Source organism: Colias eurytheme, chromosome 2 (assembly GCF_061535395.1).
Source record: "Colias eurytheme isolate Ceu_HAF_F1 chromosome 2, ilColEury1 Martin Lab GWU primary, whole genome shotgun sequence".
Lineage (NCBI taxonomy): Eukaryota > Metazoa > Arthropoda > Insecta > Lepidoptera > Pieridae > Colias > Colias eurytheme.
The window spans coordinates 10,183,004-10,208,865 of NC_142981.1; the positions used below are offsets into that span (position 1 = coordinate 10,183,004).

A 25,862-nucleotide genomic window follows, 5' to 3' on the forward strand; every position below is an offset into this window, starting at 1 on the left:
TTCTTGTATAATTCACAATTAGGTGAACATTAATTAATGTTTGTGTATATTTACTATCTCGGATATAACATTAAATTTAAGAATGTTATGAAAATTATTATTCGTAGCAATAAAAAAACCTACTTACTTGTCTAAGTAAAATATAATAAAACAATATTATGTTCTAGTAGCTTCTCGGGCATGAACAAAAATAAACTGAAGCTACAGTAAGCAGCTTTTCATACCTGTAAAATTAATTAAATGTATCTACCACCATATTTATATCAAACTTGAAAATAAATTATTTTAATGGCAGGCGTTCGTAAAAAAAATACCTATTCAAATAGGTATTACTAAGTAATATTATTTTTCATAAACACGTCCTTCTGACTACAAGGCAACAAAATAACAAGATAATTCACGCATATAAAATTTCGCGAAGGAACATTAGATCTTATCATCGATGCTCCGCATTCACGCGAAACGCACGTCTTCATTGAATAACAGGAATTTCAATTTGATTATAATACAAACAAACATCTCAATCACGAAGAAAATAGGACCATTTTACTTTTTTTATTACAGCGCCATCTAGTATCACAGCTTGAAATCACTATTGAAACCTTGTTTGAAAATTAAAAACGACGAGACATTCTTGTCAGTTGCGATTGTAGTTCTTTAAGATTTATCTAGATGGCGCTATTATTAATGAGTGTGAAATATAGTCTGCAAAAAGCACCTAAAATTGTATGAAAATAAATGAACTGAAAGTACTTAAATAGGGATGTGTAAATAAAGTTAATTTTTGTTAATTATTATCGTAAACGTTTAAAATAGAATTACTAATGTATTTTAACATGCGTCGTTAGCTTATTTTGGAATAAAATAAAAAGCATAATGTTTCAGAAAAATATAATAATCTTATAACCGATACTTTTAAAAAATAATTTATTACATGCGCATAATATATAATATGTTACAAAATAATTTATTACATTTCCTTAGTTCTTCAATAAAATCTCTTTGATAGGTAATATTCCCTCCAAACCTTATCCTTATTATATCACAGTCTTTTTTAATTCAATATCTCATACAAATCCAGATTCCTATTCCTTTTTTCACATTGTATATTAGTAACAATAAGCTTACTATCATAATAAAACCTTTTTAATAATATTTTCTTAAATTCATTTTTGTTTTACTTCTCATTGAACACCTAGACTCAAAACCTATCTGCCACATTGTAAATAAATATTAACCATTATTTACAAGTAAAACTTTCTACTTCTTCCACGCACGTATCACATTTAACAACACAACAATCGACCATCTTACACCTACATCTAGAACGAACAAACCTTTTTGTAACCACGAAGCCTCTTCCACAACATAAAGTAGCACAATTATTTCTGTCTTTACAAGCCCTGCCCTTCGTACTAACACACAGATTAGGCGTTTTCTGCAAATACAGCAAATTCTTCCTATCTCTCTCCAATCTTCGTCTTGCTTTTGGCGCTATAGCACGTTTCGTCGTATAGTTTACCAATTTCTTCTTAATCGCGTGGTGATAGTGTTTCTTTAAAATCCCCATCGCCGAGTTGAACGGTGCTAATTTCTTCCAACAAGTTTTCGTTGTACACGAACCAGAGAAACCGTGGCATTTGCAGACCTCTTTTAATTGTTCACCAATCGCATCCATGCCTATGTGAACATCTTGTTTCAGAATTTCGCCAATCTGATCGTTCCCAGCGTGTTTCAGATCTAGAAAATTCTTCGTCAACTTCTTCCCATATTTGAAATCGTCTCCGCATCCTTTTATTTGCCATGACGCGTTCTTGAAACTTCCTATACATGAACATCTAGTTATATCGCCCGAGGCGCAACCTTTCGCGACAGCATGAGTTATAGAAGCTGCTATTAAAGCGTGGATAAAGGCAGTTTCTCTATATATCTTATTGAAAATACTTTTATTAGCTTTTCTATTGAAGACTAAAGAGCAATTCCATCGGTCATATTGGAACGTTTCAATGCAAGCATTTATCGCCTGTGCTTTTGCTGTCTGCAACACTTTTGGTAGGCTTGGTTCCCGTTTGCAAATTTTAGTCTGTTTCGTTGATGATATAAAAACTTGGCATGTTCCGGGGTATGTTGTATCAGATCTATCGATAAATAATGCTTCCACAGTTTTCTGGAGTACCGGTTTTGTTCTGAAAATGTAAGAATTTCGTTATTGATAAGAATAATAATGTCATCGTATCAGCGTTTCATCGGTTACATTAAATTATTAAGAATTGATCCTATAAAAAGGATAGTACAATCCACTAATGACTAAACTGTAGGATATATTATTTCAACTGCTGCGTAAACTTATGCTAAAATTGGGTTTAAACCCAATTTGTATTTTTTATTGTATCTACATAATTCTCACGGCATAAATGGAAACGGTATTAGATACAACTACAAAAGCCTCACCCTTGAACATTTTGCAACGCGAAACACGAAACTGTGAAATACACAACAACTGTTATCACACTAGAAGTAAACATGATTAATCGATCACATTATTAAATAATTAGTGACTTGAAAGTAATGACGCCGCCAACAAAACGATTACTAAATGAACTAATAGTTAGTGAGACAAAGGTGTCACCGATAGATAATCAGAGGGTGGGACCTTTCCAAAAAAGGTATGAGTAAACTAAGAAATCATTAAGTACATACATTAGTCAATAAGTCTAGCGAACGCATGCATTCCATATTGAATGGAGTTACTATTTTTAACTTAATGTAAGTACATATTACGTTAGGTATTTCAAGATTTGCTGATAAGGTATTTTTAAACTTTTAATTCAATTAAAATGATTATTAAAGCATTTGGTTTTCAGAGACATCGTCAGTCGTTTTTGGTGATGAAATGATCAATCTTATAGCGATAATAGTGCACAGAACCTAGTGACTCCAATTTCTTAATAAACGTATTGCAAGTTCTGCTGAGTCGTGGAAAAATAAGTTCAAATTTTCGCCAAGTTTATATGCTGAGCAGATATAAACTGGTAAAGTTAATTTCAAAACAGCTATCTATTGTTGATAATATTGAGCGTACATTGGCAAATTGTTTGAAAATTTGCTACGTTTACACTTCATATAACTTATTGATAAGAATTAAAACCTTCGGTGAGATACAATTAATGTGTGTGCGTGTGTGTTATGTATTATGTAGAGACTAATATTGTTATAGGTAAACACCAACTTTTATTTTTAACATTAAAATCTCTACTCATCTATTATGCCTCGCTGACGTTTTCCTTAACCAAACAATATATTTTAACACTGAAATTATTTTAGATCATAGATCATAATATCTGTGAGTTCTATCCTATATAAGAAAATATAGTTAATACACTTAACAATTACTTCAATCCATATCAATATTTACCTATTCCAGAGACGGCCATTTCACAAGACACATTTCCAACACTATAACACATACAAAATATTATATATTGTTCTGGCTAATGTGGTTTCTCTGATTATGTCATTAGAGATACAATAATTAATTACCAAAGCGGTTTAGAAGAATCGACTATGTAATTTTGAATCAAAGAGCCGCTCATAATACCATCATATTTTAATTAAAAAGCATTAGGCTCTTGTACGTGTAATTTTAAGTGTTGCCTCCACTGGTTACGACGATACATATCGTTAATAAACGACGGTCTCAAAGAAGACACCATCTTTTTATTTTTAGAGTTGTAACATAGTTGTAACGCAGATTTATCAAATGCGTTCATCGTGCAGTGGATCGCAGATGAGAGTGAAAAGGTCGTAAGTTGATCACCAGGTGATCCATGGACCATGTGTATTTTAAAACAATTTGTTGCTCATGGTTTCGCGTGTTTGAGTAGTAGAATATAGTTATTCAATGTTTGTCTTCCAAATCGGTGCTGTATTTTTGCCGTGAAGAATTATAATACGAATTGAGAATCTCTAACTTTTCTGGAACTTTCTAGCAATTACTGTTGAGATGTAAATTTTATGGTTAATGTGCAAATATGTCGATTTTCAGCTCTTAGGCACAGATGAATACGCGGGCGGAGTACCGGGACCGCGTATTGATCCGCACAATTTGTGGCGATGTGTGAATGTAGGATATGGTATTTATTTATCTATTTATATATCTGTTCATTGAACTTCCTTCAACATTTATAGACTAGAGGTAAAATACCAAAGTCGATAAATAATTTCTTAAGGTAGAATAAATGCCACTTATACATATAATAAACGTGAAAGATTTTGATAGTGGATAGATGTTTGTTGCTTTTTTAAACTGAATGTATAACTGAAAGGATTATTAGGATGATTGACAGCGCTTTAGCTTATTTACCAGAACATCATAAGCTATATATTTTTCAAGCTTTTGCTTTCTGTATTAATATTAGATCTATTAGAAGTATAAATATAAAACACAATTAAAATTATAATTTTTTAATAATTTCATTTCACACTGTACGCTTCTGTTTCTTCTTTAGAATATTAATTACAATTTATATAGATGTTGCCACAGCATTAGATTTGAAATGCTCCTACACACAGATAGGAATTTTGATACAAATATTTTTAATTTGGTATAACCGAAATTTTAATGTCTCGGTTTGTATATGCCGAATCCAACGCATCGTACATCGGAGTAAGTTTGTTAGACTGAGTAAATATTGAACCCTCAAATGTTGGACACTATAAGCGAGCTTGATGACTCTTCATTTAGACACATTTATTTCATTTACGTGTAACAAATTTTCCAAATTAAATTGTTTTTTTTTTTTTCTTATTGTTTTACTTGGCAAAATAATTGAACGTCAATAAAATTTAATCAAAGTTTAAATTGGACGGTAACCTTGGTAACTCCGAATTGACAAATTAACAAACTTTGATTTATATTAAAATCTCATTAAAATTATGAAGGCTAACAATTTATGTTGCTTTGCTTATAAACAATTTGTTTGTACCTACAATCAACACATCACATGAATTAATACTTATACATTTTTTTCAACTAATATAACTTCTATAACAAATGACAATCCGATCACGCCCACAGACAAACAAAACTAAGAAGAAAAACTCATACCAACAGCTGCCGAAACCACACCAAGTACAAACCGTTCGATACCAAACCAAAGTTGCAACCAGCCAAGGGTCATTCAACCCTGGCGGATAGCCAAATAGGTTATGTTATGGTTAACACAATTTGTCGTGCCTTCGTCGCATGTCTATACTCTTTACTCGTAAACATTAGTGTAGATGACATAGAACAGAATTAGATTATCTGTGATGGCATGTAATGGATGCATTGTTAAATTGAAAATTGGCGGTTTGATTGGTTGATTTTTATGTGTTCAAAATATTACTACTATAAATCGGCCAAGTGCGAGTCGGGCTGGCGCACAGAGGGTTCTGTTTAAACCTGTTTTATATATGTTGTAAAGTGTAAATGTTTACTTTTCATAAATTTTCTTTTATCTGTACTATAAGACTTAAACCTAATTTGAAGATTTTGTTATCACGGAGTACCCAGTAAGTTTTGAGTCCCTTCCGAATGTCAAAATTTTCGCAAATTTGCATTTATAAGTTTAATACAGCTTCGAGCGACGGTAGACTTGAATATTCAATATAAATTTCAGCTTGATACCTCCACGCTTTCCGGAGAAAAAAGGGTCTTGACAGACAGGCCGTCAGACAGACGGAAAACAATGTGATCCTACTTGGATCCTACTAATAACGGTTCCGGGTTTTTCCTTTTGACGTTCGGAACCCTAGAAAAGCCTAGAGTTTGTTTTTTGAATGCACATTGTTGATGTAATTTATCTATTAACAATTGAGTTAGGGGTGAACAGATAGCCAGTAGGAATAATAGTTTTGTACATGTTATATTTATTAGTTATAATGAATTTATTTAAGGGTAGCGTGTTTACATTCAATTGACGGTTATCATAATAGGTATTAAACGGGGTTATTCGCGGGTTCTTTGTAGGTCATTGCCGAAATAAAGACGTTAAGATAACCTTCAAAAGTCAGCAATACTTATTTAGGAAACTATATTATATTCATTATTAAGTACTACATTCCAGCCCGCGGCTTCGCCCGCTTTATATAAAACCTAATAAGTTAAAGTCTTGCAAAATAAATCATTTCATTTCATTTCATTTCATTTCATTTCATTTCGTTATGTACTAAAAAACTACTAAAACCTTCCTCTTGAATCTATCTGTTTGAAAAAACCGCATCAAAATCCGTTGGGTAGGGACAGAGAAAGCGACTTTGTTTTATACTGTATGTATTGAAGCTGCAGTATTTTGTACATAATATGTGGTAATTTTTATAAGACTACTAGCGGTCCGACCCGGCTTCGCCCGTGGTACCTACATGCTTAAACTATCCTATCTCTCAAGTTGGATCGAACTGCACATGGTGTGCGAATTTTATTATAATCGGTTAAGTGGTTTAGGAGTCCATTGAGGACAAACATTGTGACACGAGATTTATATATATTAAGATAATGACAAATTAAAATATTATTTATAGCAAACGATACGTTTTACTTTTATAGATAGGCACCTTCAATACGTTTAATCAAGCAAAATATTTCCCATGTATCTTGCTCACTTAAAGTAGCAGCCGCTAGCCATGTTTTTCAGACATATAAAAGGAAAACATAAATTAAACCCTTACGCCGCCATTTCTATCAAACCATTGAACATTTCATGAGAGGTAAATATTGAATAGGAATATATGTTTCTGTAGTTCCCAGTTCCCTTTTAGAAGGCATTTGAACAGATTAGGTACCTGATGGATAATTTTCAGCGTTCACAATTTGCACCCACAAATTGAAAAGGTACTATCTTTTCTTATTTGGACGTGTTATTGTGATAAATAGGGGTATTTTTATTATAATTGGGCATAAGTTGTAAGCTTACAGAGTCGCTTCGTGGGTTCCTATTTCTATACGGTTTCAAACGTCGACCCTGACTAAATCTATTCGAAACCACTGGATTGTTTCTATTATCTCATTGTTTCCTATTTTTCACTTCACATTTATAACTGATAAACGTACCTTTCATACACCGTGCTCTGTGAACCACATGATGCCAATAAATTGACTGATTGCTATTATCAGCCAATAAAATATTTAATCACACTCTTTTGAGAAAAGCCTACCAGCCTTCATAAGTTACAGTCTTGAATGTATAAGATATCCATAGCTTTGAAATATCTTCTGCGGGACATGTATTAATGTGAACAAATCTGGCAACACTTGGACATAAACAAAATTTAGTAGCTAACAATGAAACAGACATTATTGCATTTCTGAACCCAGCCTGGTCGATAACCAGCCTGGCTAGACAGGCAATGCCCTTGTCTAGATTGTCTAGCAGATAAACTATCTCAGGTAGATTTTATATGAAAATGTTCCCGGAATTAGGTGCAAATGCAATAATCTATCGTGAAACGAAGTGTACTATATAAAAGTCTGGGTTTTTATTTAAATTTCTGATGTCTAACTGAATGCGAATTTTGTACCTACAGGTAACACTACAGTTTATATTGATGGAGCAATCTAATCTATAAAACTAACGCTTGTTCTATAAAACAAAATATACAGATAACAGATGTCGAATATTTTTAAAATAGTTAAGTATAATTTTAAAGTCATTAACTTATAAGATTGAACTCATTAATTAGAGGTCCTAGATCCGAGGTAAAAAAAGAAACTACATGAAAAGAAAGAAACAATTCTATTTCTAATATTATACAAAAGATAATTTATTTTGTCATTTTTTCCAAGCCTTAAAAGTGTTATTGCTTCATTTCATCACAAATAATATACATGAATTTTATAAAACCACAGGAAATTACGTCTGTTCGTTGAAATAATAAAATAAAAATGTATTTATTTAAATTCAAAGGAGTTTACTACGTAAATCGTAATATAAATGTATTTATTTTATTCAACAACAGCTTCAATAAAAAAGAATCCGCCAGTTTCCAAACTAGTTAATGGGCGTATCAATTTATGATAGTATAATAAAATCAGTCTATATATTTTAGGCTCATGTAAAAATTGGTCCAAAAAAGAAATTCATTTTTTCATTTTTTTTCATTTATTATTTAATTATTCACTGGAGCACGGTATTTTTTCTATTTACAGAATATTTTACTTTCAGTATTGTTTGGTTAATAGTGGTCAACAGCAGTGTATACAGCCGATTAAGTCACCCTCAGACCTTCGACTTAGCTTAACGATTTTTATTGAATAAAAGGTATCCATTTGTTCTAATCGCAATCGGTAATTGAACATAAAAAACAATAACGACATGAACTCGAAGCTAATTTTGAAAATGTGTAACTACATCTTAAATTCAAGATCAATATTATAAAGTTCGGAATTTTTACGAAATATTTTCAGTTTAGCGACAAAGCAAGGTTTGACTACTAGTATTACCTATACCTACTGATATAACACCTTGGTATTTTATATCATTTTTACCTCAAATATAAAGGTTAATTGAAGATTGAAGACCTAAAAAACACACCTAAAACAAAATAAAGGGAAGCCCAAATGAATTTCTTGGAAGCTCTTCACAAGAAATAAGTATCGTCTTTAGAAATAGCGATTCAATTAAATTAGAAAATATTTTTACGTTTGCTAAAAGCCTTAGGCGTGTCTCTTGTCGTTTATCTTAGTCTCAAGGACAATTGAGACTTTGTAGTGTTTCCTTCGAATATATTGCTTTCTATTACAAATAGGTGATACAGAATTTCAGTAATTTGAACCGAATTGTTTGAGAATTGTGATCACTTTAAATTTTAGAAAAAGCGTTTCAGAATTCAGACCTATCCAATAAGCAATCACTATAAAATATTATAAAGTATATTTTTATATTTTATATATATATAAAGTATATTTTTAACTAAAACCCAAATTTTATGTATCTTATAGTATGCTAAAGATTTGACCTTAAGTATTAAATATATTTTTTATAAAACTTAATTCCCTGGGAAGTAACAATAGCATAGAATGTAGTTTTTGTCGTATAACATAACTTATATGAAAGAATTTAATATCAGAAAACAACCGAGGGACCTTTCCTTAACTTAGGATATTTCTATTCACAAATTGTGGATAGAAAGCAGGTCATGTTAATGAATTATGTATGCCTACTGTCATGAGCAGCTATATCAGTGTGGTCGATTGGAACGAATAATTCCTGATGCAAGCTAGTTTCTTCGATGTTTTTTACAAAAAAAGTAAATTTTTTGTAGGTAGTAGTATATTTTTTACCGGCATATTATTCCATAATTAATAAGTCAATGATTACCCATACCTATGCCAATTTATTATTCCATTTATGGAAGTTGCCATAAAAATAAAACAAAAACATAGGTATCCAATCGATATAAGGAAAAACCATGAATAGGAAGGTCCAGAATAGAATAACAACGTGCCTGATTTTAGAATAATCCAAGTTTACCTCCATTTTTGCGTTCCGTACCCACATCTCGCGTGCACACAGTGTTCTATTGTGTTTGCCTATCAATAAAAACCACGTACATTATAACGTGCACAAATTTCTGTGCACGTAGTTGGAAAGCGGAGATAGTTGAGCGCATGCGTGGTTCGCAACAACAACCCTCTCGACTCAGACGAGGCGCACCATTACAACGCGACGCTCTTTTCAAAAATCCAAGTTTTAAATTAATTTTGTATGAAAGGCACCGTGTTACTGTGTATACGTTAATATTACATTGTATTGTACTGTTGTGTTGGGGAATTGTTAGCTGAAATGGACTTTTTTATACACCACCGCCAGTGAATGTGTGATTTCGGTCAGAGAAATCTCTGAGCGATCCGGCAAGAGCAGTAAGTTATTTAAAATGTATATGTACCCATTAGACATAAATCACATGTTTGTAAAGGGAAATACGCTTTAATTAAATATTTCTCTGATATATTAGGTATATGTTTGTAATATTATTCAGCTGGTGTACATGTTTAATTTTTTTAATTTTTGAATGAGATGAAATTCTCATATATGATATTTTACAGCTTTAAAATTTGAAAGCGTATAATAGTTCAAGCATATTTTAACTTGTGTCTTCATAATTCTTCAAAATATTACCTATTATAATAGTGTTTATGATCGCACTGTTATAATTCTTACTTGATCGGAAGTATTATAGAAATTTTAAATGTAGTAAATAAATAATACCAAATGAAATATCACAGTATATAATATATTAACATTAAAAGTAACGTACTATAATTTTGAACTTACTTTTCATACGTTATCTATTACAGTATAGTTAATAATATAAAATATTATAAGCATCATCTCCCAGGCTGAAATAAAACAAAAGAATCGTTTATTTTACAGTAAAATTCTCTTTGTCTCATTAAATTTAATTAAATTACGGGAGTTTTCATGAATAATTAAGACGAATTTTTATGAAGACCTTTGTTAAAAAGTTTTAGAAATTATTTTGTTTCTTTGATTGGTGGCGTTTTTTGTTTTTTCTTATTATTGACTTTCAGCAAAAATATATTATTTATGAATACCGTATCTAACATTTACACATTAAGCAAAATCAACGAACATATTTATAGAATCCGTATATAATACATTCCACGAATTTATATCAAATGTATATAATATGATACATTATACATATGATGTAAATTCATGGCTTCTTCCATTGATCGTTTTCCGGATACCTATATTTGGTAACTTGAGTTAATTAACATAATATTAATTCGCAATGTTATCAATGTTAACTGAAGTATGTATTTTGATGATATTATGAATGAATGAATTAAAGTTTTATTGTACACACCAAAGTAAAGATATACAGTTTAACATAAAAAAATATACATAAACTAGGTTTCCGCCCGTAGCTTCGCTCGCGCAGTCAAAGAAAAACCTGCATAGTTCCCATTCCCGTGGGATTTCCGGGATTGCGTCCTTTTCCCGGGATAAAAAGTAGTCTATCTTTCTTTCTCGGGTATCAAAATATCGCCATACCAAATTTCATGAAAATTTTCATTAGGCGTGATTGAGTAACAGACAGACAGACAGACTTACTTTCGCATTTAAAATATTAGTATGGATTGCACAATAGTCGCCCTTATGGATACAGATAATGTAACTAATATGGATTAGGAAAGGATATTCGGATCGAGAATAACACTACATTCAGAACTTTCGTTATAAATGTTAGTAAACCTAGTAGGTACTTAATAAAATAGTTATTACATCTATACATGTAAAACATTAATTCGTTAGACAAAAGTCACGATACGCTATTTTCAACAACCAGCTGTGAAATAAATGGTCTATTTCGGACGATTAAATTTCATTCTTATTTGGTGCTAAATATAACATAGAATATGTATAGCTAAATAGAATATAATAAAATAAATGTGGCTCTTTACTTAAAATATCGTTTACTATGTTGTGTTAGCTATGTTTCGCGGTGACCTGTGGACAAAATAAAAACTTTCAATCCCTTTTTCAAGCTTTAGGAGGTTGATTTATACACAAAAGTAGTCCGTGTTCGACTAGAGTTAAGGTTAGGTTGAATTTGATTGGGTAGTTTTAAACATATAAATTAATTACAATAAAACATACACACTCGTATTTAATACCAACAGCTAATATTCTAGAATTATTCGAGAAACAAGGAACAAAAGAAGATGAAACGATCATCTTGCTTGCATGACACTTGTGGGCAGCGTGTTTGTGCATAATGTGATAATCCAATATCCTATATGGCGAGCTCGAGCGGTGAATGCACAAAATTCTGTGTCCACACTTCTTGAAGTCGACTTTACATTTATATGCAGTAAAAGTGACGGCGTATATAAAAAATGATTTATCTATACTATACTTCTATATCTACTAATATAATAAAGCTGAAGAGTTTGGTTTGTTTGAACGCGCTAATCTCAGGAACTACCGGTCCGATTTGAAAAATTCTTGCCGTGTTAGATAGCCTATTTATCGAGGAAGGTTATACATATATCATCAGTCATCACGCTAAGACCAACAGGAGCAGAACCACGCGGGTGAAACCGTGAGGTGCGGATAGTTGTTTATAAATTCAAATTCAAAACTCGAATATCTTACAGAGATTGAAGATAATATGTAAAATTAAATAATAATTAATATTATGTTAATAAAATAATAATTTATATTATAAGCAGATGGAGCGTTGCCGAACTAAACCGAATGATTTATCGTCATTTCCATAAAGCTATGTGTGCTGTCATTTCGCCGCTGCACTGTACGAACACGGTGCTTCTGTGTGCGTGTTATGTTACCAGATAATGAAAAATTTCCCAAATTTTTGCCCGACTACGGAAGAAAGAGGGTTATGTTTTTCGAGTGTATGTATGTATAATATTTCTTTGACACGCCCTGCAGTATAAACTGTTGGATCGATTTTGAGTTGTGACTTGTGAGTTGTCATTGCAATCATCTGAATTATGAAGGTAGCTGTGGTGGTAGTGACGTAGGCTACATAAATTATTAGCAGTCATGTTTTAATTTTTATTTTAATATAAATTCGGGTTTTTGATATTATTTTATAATATTGTAAAAATTATTTTGTTACATAAAGCACCTATCTACTAAAGTTATACATGGACAAAATAATTTTATTCAATTTTTATTAAATAAATTATATTAAAAAAAGTTTTTATTTTTCAAAACATATGTATGCGGAATAGCGGTAGTTTTTAGTCGAGAATGCGGGACATTTTATTTTCATCATATCCATCATGGAGTTCACATGAATTAAATCGCGAGCGAAAACGACGCTATTTATAAAAGTAACAAAAAAATGTAGGTATAATGCTTTTAAAAATAATCTAATGACCATGAACTTTTATTGCACTATACAAATAATCACATTCACGATCGAAAAATCCAACAGCACTACCCCGAAGATCTTTTAACCATTTTACCCCTAAAAATGGCAAATTCATTTTCAAAATACTGGCAGCATACGTTGAAGTTTTGAATTCCTTCGTATTTGTAAAATTATTATTTGTATACAAAAATAAATAAGCCAAATAATCTACAGAAAATCTGTAAAACGATGTTTTATCTTTTTGTTTGTTTTCGAGAACAAGTTTTACAGCGTTTTAATATCACAAGACAGCATTTTTTTACTAAAATATCAAACCCATTTTGACGTATTGCATGACACTAAAATCGCTATAGCACTAGCGGAGGTTCGTATTCGTTTTTGATTTCGTATTTTCTTTGACAAGGGCGATGAATGATTGACATGCTCCATCTGTATTTTATTTTGTAATCTAAGATTATAAGCTTCTGGCTACGTCTGTGACTTTGTTCGCGTCGGTTTTGCGGTCAAGGAGTCGCGGTTTATCTTACATGCTTTGGCTATTCGTCGAAGCAACTCGACGACTGTCTTCTAAAATATGATAATACTTTTTAAAGAACAAAGCACTTGCTTGCTGTGGCTTTACTTTTCTTTTAATATCTTCATCAAACTTGACATGAAAAATATTAGTGTCGTTTATATTTTCTTATTGTTTTAGTATTTCATTTTTATTATTTATGCGACATCCCCTGTTGAATATTACCTGTTACTCTTTTATTATTCTGTGTACCATTACTTCCATAAGCTGTTTTCATTCATTTACCAGATCGAGGATTACATAAAAGCCTTTCGAGACAAAAGATAAGTCTATATACACTGTAACCTCGAAAATGAAGCCAAAAAAAAGGTAAATATTTGCGTGTAACAATATGGACATGGGCTTTTATATCACTATAATACACGGTGGGTCTATAAAACTAGTATTGCGTAACTGTATATTTTATATTGGTACAATTATAAAAAACCTGCGATGCGAGGATGGGTGACCAAAAAAACAAATAACTACATCGATATTTTTTTTAAGTTTTGCTACTTTTAAAGTTATTAGGTTTTATTTTTGCTTCTTACGTAAAGATATGTGGCAGAAAAAAAACATAGTAGGTACAAAAAAGTCAATAATGATAGCTAGTGTGTGTTGTCCTGAATTTCATTCGGCTTGATTTAAATCCAACTGGACTTCAATGAAAAAATTAAGTTGTTCTTATGCGTTCGCGTGGTTTTACACTTTCCCAAAATGAATATTTTCTAGATTTCGAAAAACCAACAATGATTTAGAATACATCTCAAACATTCTCGAATATTTTAATTAACAGGATTCGATTAGACAGTGAGATTTAAAATACTTAAACCGTACCAACTACCATCGTATTTCAATTTATTGTTCAAAACAAAAGCCATTTTCAAAGGTAGTATTTATACACTCAGTGAAGAAGAAAATATTTCTCTTTTGTTGGGATTATTATGGAGGCAGTCGCGTGTTATAATTTTCTTTATTTTGGCATACTTTTCCTGAAGCTTAATTTGTTTGAAATAGACTCACTTGTCCTCTTTCATTAATACTTTGAAGAATCCATACATATAAACATATAATATGTTTATCAATAATTGATGGGAATCTGTTGATGTTTTTACTTTGCTTTCTTCGTTCTGTGATGTTATTATAAACTTAAACGAAAGCAAATATGATTTTAAAACCAAAAATGCAATTATTTTTATTTCACACTATCAGTGTGACATGGATCCACCTAGGATTTCTGTTCCATATTCAATTCAAATCAATTCTAAAACAAAGTTTCATACTACAAATTCCTCTTAATATAAAAACTAACAGAAATAAAATATATCCCGTTTTAAGCTGTCATTCGGAAGTCATACATTCCAGCAATTTATTTTTGTTTAACAGATAACATAATACGAATAAATTAAAAAAAAAAGCTAAGCTAAAAAAGCAAAGCTACAAAATGGCGCTATCACACGTGTTTTAAAAACCAAATATCTCCGAAAATGTATCAACTACGATATACAATATCAATTTTGTTTAAAACTAAACCGCCTTCAAAATATAATCCCACACAACATTTTTTCAAATTTGACCAACCGAAAGGCACTAGCTTAAAAAATAAATCATCACAATCAGTTCACCCAGTAGTGACCTCTGAGAATTGATAACATCCTCCTTTTTCAAGTCGGTTGAAAATACAAGTAAAATTTCTGTGTATCACAAGAATATTTCTATTTTCGTATGAAACGTTGATTGCGGTTCGTTTGAATAAATTATACTATTCAGAGACCAAACAAATAGTGCTGATTGAACAAATACACAATACACGTAACAAGCACTGTTTTTATTTTATCTTACTTATCTGATGACATAAATATACATTTATATTGTGTAATTTATGTCCTTGGTATAAGAAATAGTGTATAAAAAATACAACTGAGAAGCCTTGAGTCTAATTTTAAAATATTTAATAATTTAAAGGGCTTAAAAAAATCCTGAAAAAGTCAACCACGAAGATCTAAGTGGAAATTAATATGTATACAATGTAATACGCGTTTAGCTACTATTATGTATTCTGTGGTAACATATATACTAATATTATAAAGCTGAAGAGTTTGTTTGTTTGTTTGACCGCGCTAATCTCGGGAACTACTGGTCCGATTTGAAAAATTCTTTCGGTGTTAGATAGCCCATTTATCGAGGAAGGTTATAGGCTATATATCATCACGCTACGACCAACAGGATTGGAGCCACGGGGGTGAAACCGCGCGGAGCAGTACCTTAGTTAGTAGTACCTTAGTACCTTATAAAGCTTTTGATTTTTTATTCTTGATACATGTATACTTACAAATTCCGGCTATCGTGTATTTTTGTGCTCCTCATTAAACAACTTTAAAAACCTGTGAACTAACATTGATTAGATTTTTGACAACATTTTTACTATCTGTTTTAATTTGTGTCGAATTAAAGTTAGGCCATTACAACAAAAAACGAATCGGCTACAGCTTCATGGTAACTAATATAAATTTTAAAAGAGCAGGTACAGATAATATGAGCACATACCCTATATCTCACAATTCATTGAAATATTAATAAATTGCAAAAGTTACGATTATTACAACATAATCCTTTTTGTGTATTTAAATAATATTTTATCGTGAGAAAATAAATTCATTCCTAAGAAATATTACACTGTGGCAGTTGTTCAGGATCAGCCTTGTAACATATATTTTCATGCCAGTCAAAACAAGTGTAATAAATAACATAACAGGAGGCCTTTTACTTTTCCTTACAATCCCACCTCGAATCCCAAACCCATTGAGTTTGAACCTTACCCAAATCAAATTCATTCAAGAGTTGTGTTAACCATATTTCAAGTATGTTATTGCATTTCTAACAATAAATAAAGTTAAAGGAAAAGAAGGAAGTCTGATACAAATTAAAAATTATCTAAAAAATGACGATCTGTACTCGGCGGGTCCACTCAGAGAGAACAGCTTCGCGTAGCATTTTCTACGTTGGGTTGAAAAAAAAGCATTTGCCATTTTTCTCGGTCCGCCACGTCTACACTGACCAGTGACCAAGCTGCTTCGCCCAGCATAAACATGGCTGCTTTCTGAACATTCATATTTTGTCAATATTTTTTTATAGTGTAGCTGTTCGTTTTATTTTAGGTATAATAATAAGTGTGTAGGTTTATATTTATATTCTAGTATTATATTATACGTATATTTTATAAATATAAATAATTTATTAATACGAACCCTTAGCTGAAAGTGTTCGAAAGAATATTCAGAGAGGTATCTCACCGGTGAGAGCCGCTACGTGACTTGATTCCCGTCTTTAAATTAACTTTCAGATTATATTTTTTATTGAAATGTACCTAAAGTATTGAGAAGGATTATCCGTCAAATAAGGGAGTTATTTTTAAGTCCATATTAAGTAAAATTTGTAAAGAATGTTTCAAAGATTACTATTACATTTATCTTCAAACTGAATAAGAGCTTATTTTGAAATTATCTGTATCAATTAATAAATGTTGAAAAGAACTACGCAAAAGATCAAATATTTGTACAGCTGTACGGCTTACATGGTTTTTAAAAAGCAACTAGGTACAGCATTTCGGTAGATACTGTTCGAATTGGTATCGCAAATTATTATTGTGTAGTTTGACCTCAGTTTGACTGAGTTTGATTCAAAAACGCTACTGACATCTTATTTAATGAAAAATGTCTAAGTTTGGGTATAGTTATTTGAGTATTTATTTATTTATTTATTTGATTTGCCAACAGATGTACATCTTATATTTATAATATATTTTGAGTATGTGACATAAATTAGCATGCATAGCAAGATGTAGGTCCAATTACAGGCAAATACAACATGCATTTTTGAGTTGTATCAAATTATAGCTTCTAATCGTAGTATAAATTCTAATCAGAAAACATTATTCTCATCAGTATAATTTTTATGTAAAACGCTTTTATATGCAAACAAACTAAGAAAGTTGATGTCAACTTTAGTGCTGTTAAATAATCTATTATGTTCCCGACAAACTCTAGCAATGACGCTGTTGAAGCCTAAATTGGTTCTATATCTTTTGACAAAAAATACATTGGTTTTCCTAGAGTATCTCCTTGGAACAGCTATATTAATTTTTGATAGAAGATTAGGACAAATATACGAATTTGTAACAATTTTATATAACAACATTTGATCTGCCATCCATCTCCGATGTTTAAGACTTTCCATTTTAAAAAAGTTTAATCTGAGGTCGTATGATTTTAAAGATTTAAGTTTTTGCTGATGAAAAGTAAGTGATAAAGAAACTTTTTCTGTACAGACTCAAGTCTTTTTATGTGACATCGATAAGATGGATTCCAGACTGGTGAGCAATAATGTGAGCAATAATGTGGTGAGTATGTATGTAATAACAAACCTAATATCGAGTATAAGGGTCAATACTATCCTAATAGTTAAAATTATTCCCTAGAGAAGTCAAAGTGAGCCAATAATGAATTCAATTAAATATACGAAATTAATTTGCAATCGAGCTAAGGACCTGTGCCTTAACCGGGTTCACTGTAAAGTTATTGAAACATCGTTTTGAATAATAATCAATCTATCATTTAATAAATTAATTTATATTTTCGATCAATAACAAAACAAAGAATACAACATTTTAGTACCTACTTAATAGACCATGTAGCAAGTACTAAAGATTAAAAATGTATGCGTGTACTAGAGTACACACGTAAGAAGTGAAACTTCTTAAAAATGTCACGAGTATGGCGTAACGCAAAAATGTCACGCGTACGGCGTAACGCAAAAATGTTACACTAAATTATTGTCCAACCCCGATAAAGAAGTTTCACTTCAAAAAGCGTTCTTAACGGTTTTTTACTAACAGGTATGAAAGTACATATTATTATATCATACATAGTAACGTCATACTAGCATAAAAATGCCAAAACATAAAATTATAGTGTAACAATATTAAGTACTAGCGGTCCGCCCCGGCTTCGACCGTGATACATATTTCGCAATAAAAGGTAGCCTATGTTCTTTCAGATTATCTGTGCCAAATTTCATCAAAATCGGTCCAGTAGTTTATGCGTGAAAACCATACATATACATACAAACCTTTCCTCTTTATAATATTAGTATAGATTTGCAGCAGTTAAAAAATTATACAATTCACGAAAATGCGAAGTTTTCCTGCAATTTATAGTCCACAGTTGTCTTCATTTTAATACCACAAAAATTTTAAGCATGGTCTACATTTCTCACTACGAGGAAATGGAATAATCAAATTTGCCACATCAAAGAATTCTTGAGTGCTTTCCCCAACTTGTTTCTACTGAGACCTTTGTCTTTGGAGATAACTATTTATTACGGTTTTAAATTGCTCATTTCTGATGTCTTGAAAGTTCTTATAAGATATTTTACAAAGTAAATCTATTCGGTTTTAGAAGATGAAGCGTATGTAGATTTAGTAAAAAAAAGCTATTCTAAATAATCTTAAAAAATGTTGTGTGGTTTTATGAAACCACGGTAAAAGTGAAACTGTTCGAACGGTTCCGAACACTGCTTTGTGTAGCGCATGTCGCGTGTATCGCGGCTGCCGAGTAGGTATACCTACTCGGCAGCCGCGATACACGCGACATGCGCTACACAGACCAAAAAGTTTGAGACGATGTAATAAAAGTTTCACTTTAAAAATTAGACGAATCTAAAAAGAGGCAATTGAAATACCACATAGTACCATATAGTTTTTTCACATGAAATAATTGCGTTCATCTTACATTAATAAAAAACTGAAATCCTTTTACACACCTAACAGGCAACAGCAGTAATAATATAGTACATATTATCTAAACGTATTTTGAAAATCGTAAAAATAGAGACAGTACCGTCTTACTTTAATTAAAACTTCTAATTTTTTTAATAAAATTGATTTTCTTTTTCTAAATTTCACATCGTTTTAGCTTCATCATTCACAAGGGCACAGATATATAATTAGACTGCCCTCACGCCTAATGAGAAAATTCCGTTTACTCAATTGACATTGACTGCTACGAGCTACGTAGCGCTACGTGTGTCTACATTGCTACGGGCTTTTCGATTGAAGTGCCTATTTCCGCTGTATTTCCCAGTAACAATCTACACTACTGCCTTGAATAGACGTTTATTTTATAAGATATTAAGAAACTGTTGCTGTGTACGTATGATACGTATGTTTACGTAGATTATTTTAAGCTAAAAAGTACATAATATCTAAAAGTAGTTTTTGATAATAATTGGCTATAAACCTTCAATGAACATTGAGTGAGACATGTAAGTAATATCCCTATTTCACGCTTTAGGTCGATTTTTGATAAATATGATTGACCTTGGATCTCAACTATTTTCATTTCAAAGTTCAACTTGGAAACAAGATTTTCGCACTAATAATATTACTACGAACTTTAGCTTTATATTAAAACCATGGCCTTAAGGAGCTGAAATTTACAACACTTTCATATTTATACAAGCTCGAAAGACATTTTGAATATTTCAGCTTTGAGAACGAAAAACAGGGGTAACTTTTTATGAATGTCTTGCCAATAAATTACGAAAACTTAAGCAATGTGAACGTGAATTAACTTATATATAAGTGTAATTTTAATTATTTATAAGTAGTATAAATAACAGCGCTTCATGAAGAAGATTGATAAATCTTGATATTTCAACTTGGCTTAAATCTTACGAGCAAATCTTAAGCCTCTTTTAAGGCATGTACATTAAATATTCTCAAGGCTAGGAATACCATATCTAATACCTATTCAGTACATAATATAATAATTTTCTACCTCAGTAAGAAGATAGTTTGTTGAATTTTTGTATGTAATAGTCCGTAATGACACTCGTATAAATGCGGGAGTGTTAATCTGTTTTATGAAACAAATTTATTTCTTGTACTTCATCATGGATATTCATGATATATTTAGGGCAAATATGTTTAAGGGTTGTCTCCTTTAAGATATATTTGCCCTAAATATTGAAATAATTAAGGAAACACGATACACGTGTTTAAAAGATTTTAAGCGATATTGTCTTCCAGTTGAATGCACTTCAGCTAGAAAGTCATTGTTCGCGACGCAAAGCTGTCGTTCATTTGTTTCCACTTGGTAATGAGAACGGAAGCTTTATTTTTATTTTTATTACTATATTATAATAAACTTGTTTGCTCTAGTGATTAGTAATAAAGGGTTTCAATTAATAATTGAGCCAAAAATCCCGATGGGTTTATAAATATTAGAGCTAAACTTACAATCCGTAATTTAGCATTTTTATTTAGTTTTAGATATCCGTTTGATTATTTACTAAATTATGTTATAGGTATTTAAAACTGGTTGAAACTAAAGTTCGTAAATAATTTCCATAGTACGAAGAAAAAATGTAGGCTCTACTCCTTTCTCTATTTGTTACAGAATTGGGTTTTAGATGTTATTTAGCACCTAAGGTCACGCAATTACAATTGGAAGAAAGCGTAATAGGTCCATTGGCCTAATTGCCTGTAACAAGCCTTCTATTTAATTAATTCTGAAAATTAATAAAATTCATCCGCAGATAACAAAATTTGAGCAGAGATACGAACCAAAATATACATATAAGTCTGTTACTACGTATAAATATAAGACAATGCAAAAACACCTTGCCATATAATATTATTAATTAATGGAATTTTAGGTCGCTTGTAAATTATTTAATTAATTAACGGGTTAAAAGGTAACTTTGTTTTCAAAATTTATGTGGGAAATATAACTACAAATGATAATTAAAAATAGTCTTTTTTATATTAACTCTGATTACTTTAAATTTATATTTAACACTGGTCGATCGGGCCATGTATCTTCGCACGAAATGAACGCACGAAGTTAAAAAAACTCGTTAAGTTTTCTGAAATTATCCATATTTCCGAGAAAATTTTCTTCAATTTTCATTCCGTATTAACCTCCTACAAAATGTAAGGATACTAAAAAAATTAAAAACATCAGTAAATTCGTTGTCTATCTACGGCATGACTAGGAAAATAGTAAATAATTAACATACCTATTACCTATGGATAAGTAAAAAGTTTTTACTCTATAAATTAACGTTCTAGTCATCACACAACTAGGAAAGCAGCAATTCATTAATAAATAGACCGTACCTAAGTAACAAGTATACATACAGATTGCTGTAGTCAAAGCTTTACAAGCTAATCTGTTGATAGGTTACATCGTTAGTATTTGTTCTATTAAACAGTTTGCTGTGGATGGCTCTTCGGAAGCTATTGTGTTACACAAAGAAAACCACCTGTCTGTTGAAAGGTACTCAGCTTGAAGCATTGGGGTAATGTCAGATGTATCATAGATAAACTATTGTTCTACATAAATAAACGATAACGATTACTATAAAACACGATATTACAAAATAATAAATGTTTGTCTGTATGTCCTTTATAGAATCGTAAACTGTACATTTTTTCATAATAATCTTCAGTAAAGTTCGTACATGAGCTCACGAAGGTTACTGAGTTTGTACGACCAATATTCAATTCGTATACTACAGGCGAAGCCGGTGCACAGCTAGTGTGTTATTAATTAATATGCCACAAACATACAATGTATCTTAGAATAACAATATGTCTTCATCCGCGTCCATAACAAATCATCATATAGATGAATACAGAAAATATAAATAAAGTCAAGAATAATTCTGAAGATAAAATGTTTTATGAAAATAACGTTACTGCCACAACATATTTATTTATAACAGCAACAGTGTGACAAATCATAGAAGACAGATCGCCCATTTTCTCAGTAGGTACTGTAATGAATCAATCCTGCTAATGCCATTTATTCATTAACCAACATGATTACTTCTATTTCTGTTTCATCTATACTTAATATTATAAAGCTGAAGAGTTTGTTTGTTTGAACGCGCTAATCTCGGGAACTACTGGTCCGATTTGAAAAATTCTTTCTGTGTTAGAAAGCCCTTTTATCGAGAAAGGTTATAGGCTATATTTCATCACGCTACGACCAACAGGAGTGGAACCACGGGGGTGAAACCGCGCGGAGCAGCTAGTGAAACTATATGATTAATACTTTTTGGTTAAACATTACGATAGAGTCGATAGGTTCGGAGTTCGATCCACAATTATAGATTGACCATCTTCATTCCTTGTATGTCTATAAATAGTGTTAACAATTGTTGGCTATCCTTTGTAAATAAATAAATAAATACTGGCTCGAAAGAATATCGATTAATACCACACGTAAAATTTAATGTCCCAATCCCACGAGAAATATAGTAGGATTAGGCAGTGGTTGTTACATGGCTAGAATAAAAACAATTTTAGATCTTACGCATAATATTATGTACAAGCATATTAATTTTCATAGGGTGTATAAGACGTGCATTGACTAACATTAGTTTAAATAAAAGCGTAGCGGGCTTTTTTTACTGTCCTTAATTTATGTGCATTTATCTTACTGTTGAGGTGGACACGAAAATATAAAATAAAAAACAAGAAAACTTCGCACTACAAATATAGTAAAAATATGACTTAAATGACAGCATCAACGATGCAACATTTTCGCGATAAGATTTCAAATCTATTATTATGAATGATATTGTTTATCTGTTTAGTAGAGCACAACGATATTTTTACTGATACATTATGGTACAGATTGCGCAGGATAGAGTTAAATAACGTTTTTCCGGGAAAAACTGTCAGAAGCCCAACACATAAAAATATTTTATTATTCTTCATATAAGCTTTATAATAAAGATGTTGATGTTTATTCTACATTATACATTGGAACGTTACGTATCTCCCTGTTAACATTCATCATAAAGCCTTAAGCATTTGGTTAGTAATAAAATAAAACTTAGCGTCGGCTTTATTATGAAAGATCATAAAGTTTGTTTTGTTAAAATATTGTAGTTCACGATTAAAAGTTAAGGATATTTGTTTTAATTCTCTAGTAAAGATAATGTGTAGGAGGTGAAATTAGATACCTAATATTTATTATAAGTTAAAGTTAACTTCAATGTACCTACAGCTTTCAGCTTATAATCTCGGCTGGAAACTAATATTTTTTACAAATTAGGACGCTAAATGAAATAATTGTACATATAAAGATCTATGTATACAACTCCATAAGTTAAAAACAAGTAAAATATGAAACAACAAACTCTTACGTACACTGTATACATCGTATTATAAACCATAGCACAGTGTATACATAATATTATATACTTAATAGACCAAAACCTTACCGCACCTTAGACTTAAGTACACAAAAACCAAATTTTAATTAAATGTAAGATTAAACCTGATTAGTAATCCAGGCCCAGTGTTGTCGTAAAGTGTTGAAGTAGGTCAGTCTCCCACTAAAAAAGGTAATTCCCGCTCTCATGATGAAAATGAAATTTAGCGAACCCTCCCTTGCTACTAAAACTAACAAGTAATGATCTAATTTAATACACATTCTCTAATTACATTACGTAAAAGCTTTGCTAATAATTGAGTGATTTTGTCGTGGCTCTTGTTGTTATTAACATTAGAATGCTTTTCTACCAATAATGTTTGTTTAGTTTAAAGTTTGAAGCGTTTAGCGCTTGAAGTTTGTCTATTTACAAATACCCGTATGCCGGTATAAGTCTTAAACACCGGTTATAATATATAGGGTTTATATTTATTAATAAGATTGTGCAATGAATCTTTTCATCGTAAATATTGTTTTATCATAATATTAATTTTACTTTATAAATATGTTCGTTTTTTTTCGCTCCTTCAACAATAATATTGCAATCGCACGAAATTTTCTAATATATACCATACTAGCTTTTACAATTTTTTACTAAGATATTAACCATTTCAATTCTTTTAACGTTAACACTTAAAACTCGTAGAATCATCTCTTAAAACTTTGACACTTAGGCCCTTGTGTGAAGGACCTTAAAAGTGGTAAAAACAGTTTTCCAAAGTGTTTAAGTCAACTTCAAGAAGCATCAAGTCCACTTTGTAAGTGCAAAACGCCTTTTTATATGGCTCAAGGCTTTGTTCACTTTAAGGATGTATAATAGGAAAGAAGCTGAATGAGACATGGGAGTAAGATCATATTTTATAATCATGCCAAATAATAATTGTGTGAAGGAACTGGTAAATATCTATGTTATTTGAACGCCTGGTTATAAAATTATAAAAGCCTTTTATTATGAATATTTATGAATCGAATATATACGTAGTATAATAGAAAATTTTCAGAAAATATTATTTTACCTTAAGTTGCACTATGATTTTAAAATACGGCGTTTTAAAAACTGTTTAATAGTTTTACCTGTATGTTTTTATGCTTTTGTGTTTGTATGTACTATGTACCAACTCGACTCCTTTCGACCCATTTTAAACTATACAATTTATTTTATGGAAAGTTTCGCTAACATTTATAGACAGTCAACAACAAAATGTGTCCAGTTAAAGTAGGAAGCCATTAATAAGGGCTTCTTGTCCCATAAAGTACTCGTAAACTGTCGACAATGAAGACGTAAACGAAATAAATGCTTCCTTATTTGTCAAAGTTTTGTGTCCTAGTCAATTCTGGCGCATCAATTTAAAATTTATGTCTATTTGTCACTGTTGGTTCTGCATTCATGTTTATCATAAACAAGCGGTCCGCCCCGGCTTCGCCCGTGGTACATGTTAACGTTTTGTCTCCATAAGAACCATCCTCGTACTTCAAGGAATACTATAAAAAGAATGACGAAAGCGGTTCAGCCGTTCTCGAGTTTTGCGCTTACCAACACATTTAGCTATTCATTTTTATTATGTATATAGATTTCTAGATTTCCGCGCGCAGCTTCGCCTATGTAGACTAAACATTATCAAATAATATATTTAAAATTTCCATGACAATCACGCTATCCATTTGTGAAAACAGAATGAAAATCGATAATGCAGTTTTTGAATTTATCGCAAACGGATAGACGCGGATCAGGGACTTTGATTTATAATATAAAAAAAAATATAAATAAATAAATAAAATAAATAAATATGTAGTGATAGTAATAAACATTCATTTATAATATTAACTATAAATATGCCAATTCATTGCCAATCTTATTATCATATCACATTTGAATTTTGTTCAGCAAAGCTATTACAATGAAAGCTATTAAAGTGTACTTAATAATCATATGAAATTCTGAACGGTTGCCGGGACTATAAATATAATCTGAAAACATATTTGCTCTGTTTCACATAAATATTGTACAAAACCCTGATAATATGAAATACAAATAATTATATTTTGAACTAGCGGTCCGCCCCGGCTTCGCCCGTGGTACATATTTACGTTTTCTCTACATAAAAACCATCGTCGTA

The 25,862-nt window shown here is 31.2% G+C and overlaps 2 protein-coding genes across 2 annotated transcripts in view; one reads left to right on the forward strand and one right to left on the reverse strand.

Moving 5' to 3' along the window:
* Nucleotides 1-1,240: 1,240 nt before the first annotated feature.
* Nucleotides 1,241-2,525, reverse strand: Wnt4 (Wnt oncogene analog 4). Its single transcript, XM_090109688.1, has 2 exons — nucleotides 2,452-2,525; nucleotides 1,241-2,186 (listed from the first exon to the last, which is right to left on the reverse strand). The coding sequence occupies exons 1-2, from the start codon at nucleotides 2,523-2,525 to the stop codon at nucleotides 1,241-1,243; spliced, it is 1,020 nt and encodes a 339-aa protein (XP_089965814.1).
* A 7,179-nt stretch (nucleotides 2,526-9,704) lies between these two features.
* Nucleotides 9,705-25,862, forward strand: part of Ndae1 (Na[+]-driven anion exchanger 1) — a 42,475-nt gene continuing 26,317 nt past the window's right edge. The window contains exon 1 of the mRNA XM_090115759.1: nucleotides 9,705-9,898. The gene's annotated coding sequence lies outside the window, so the exon portion shown is untranslated. The remainder of the gene's footprint in view (nucleotides 9,899-25,862) is intronic.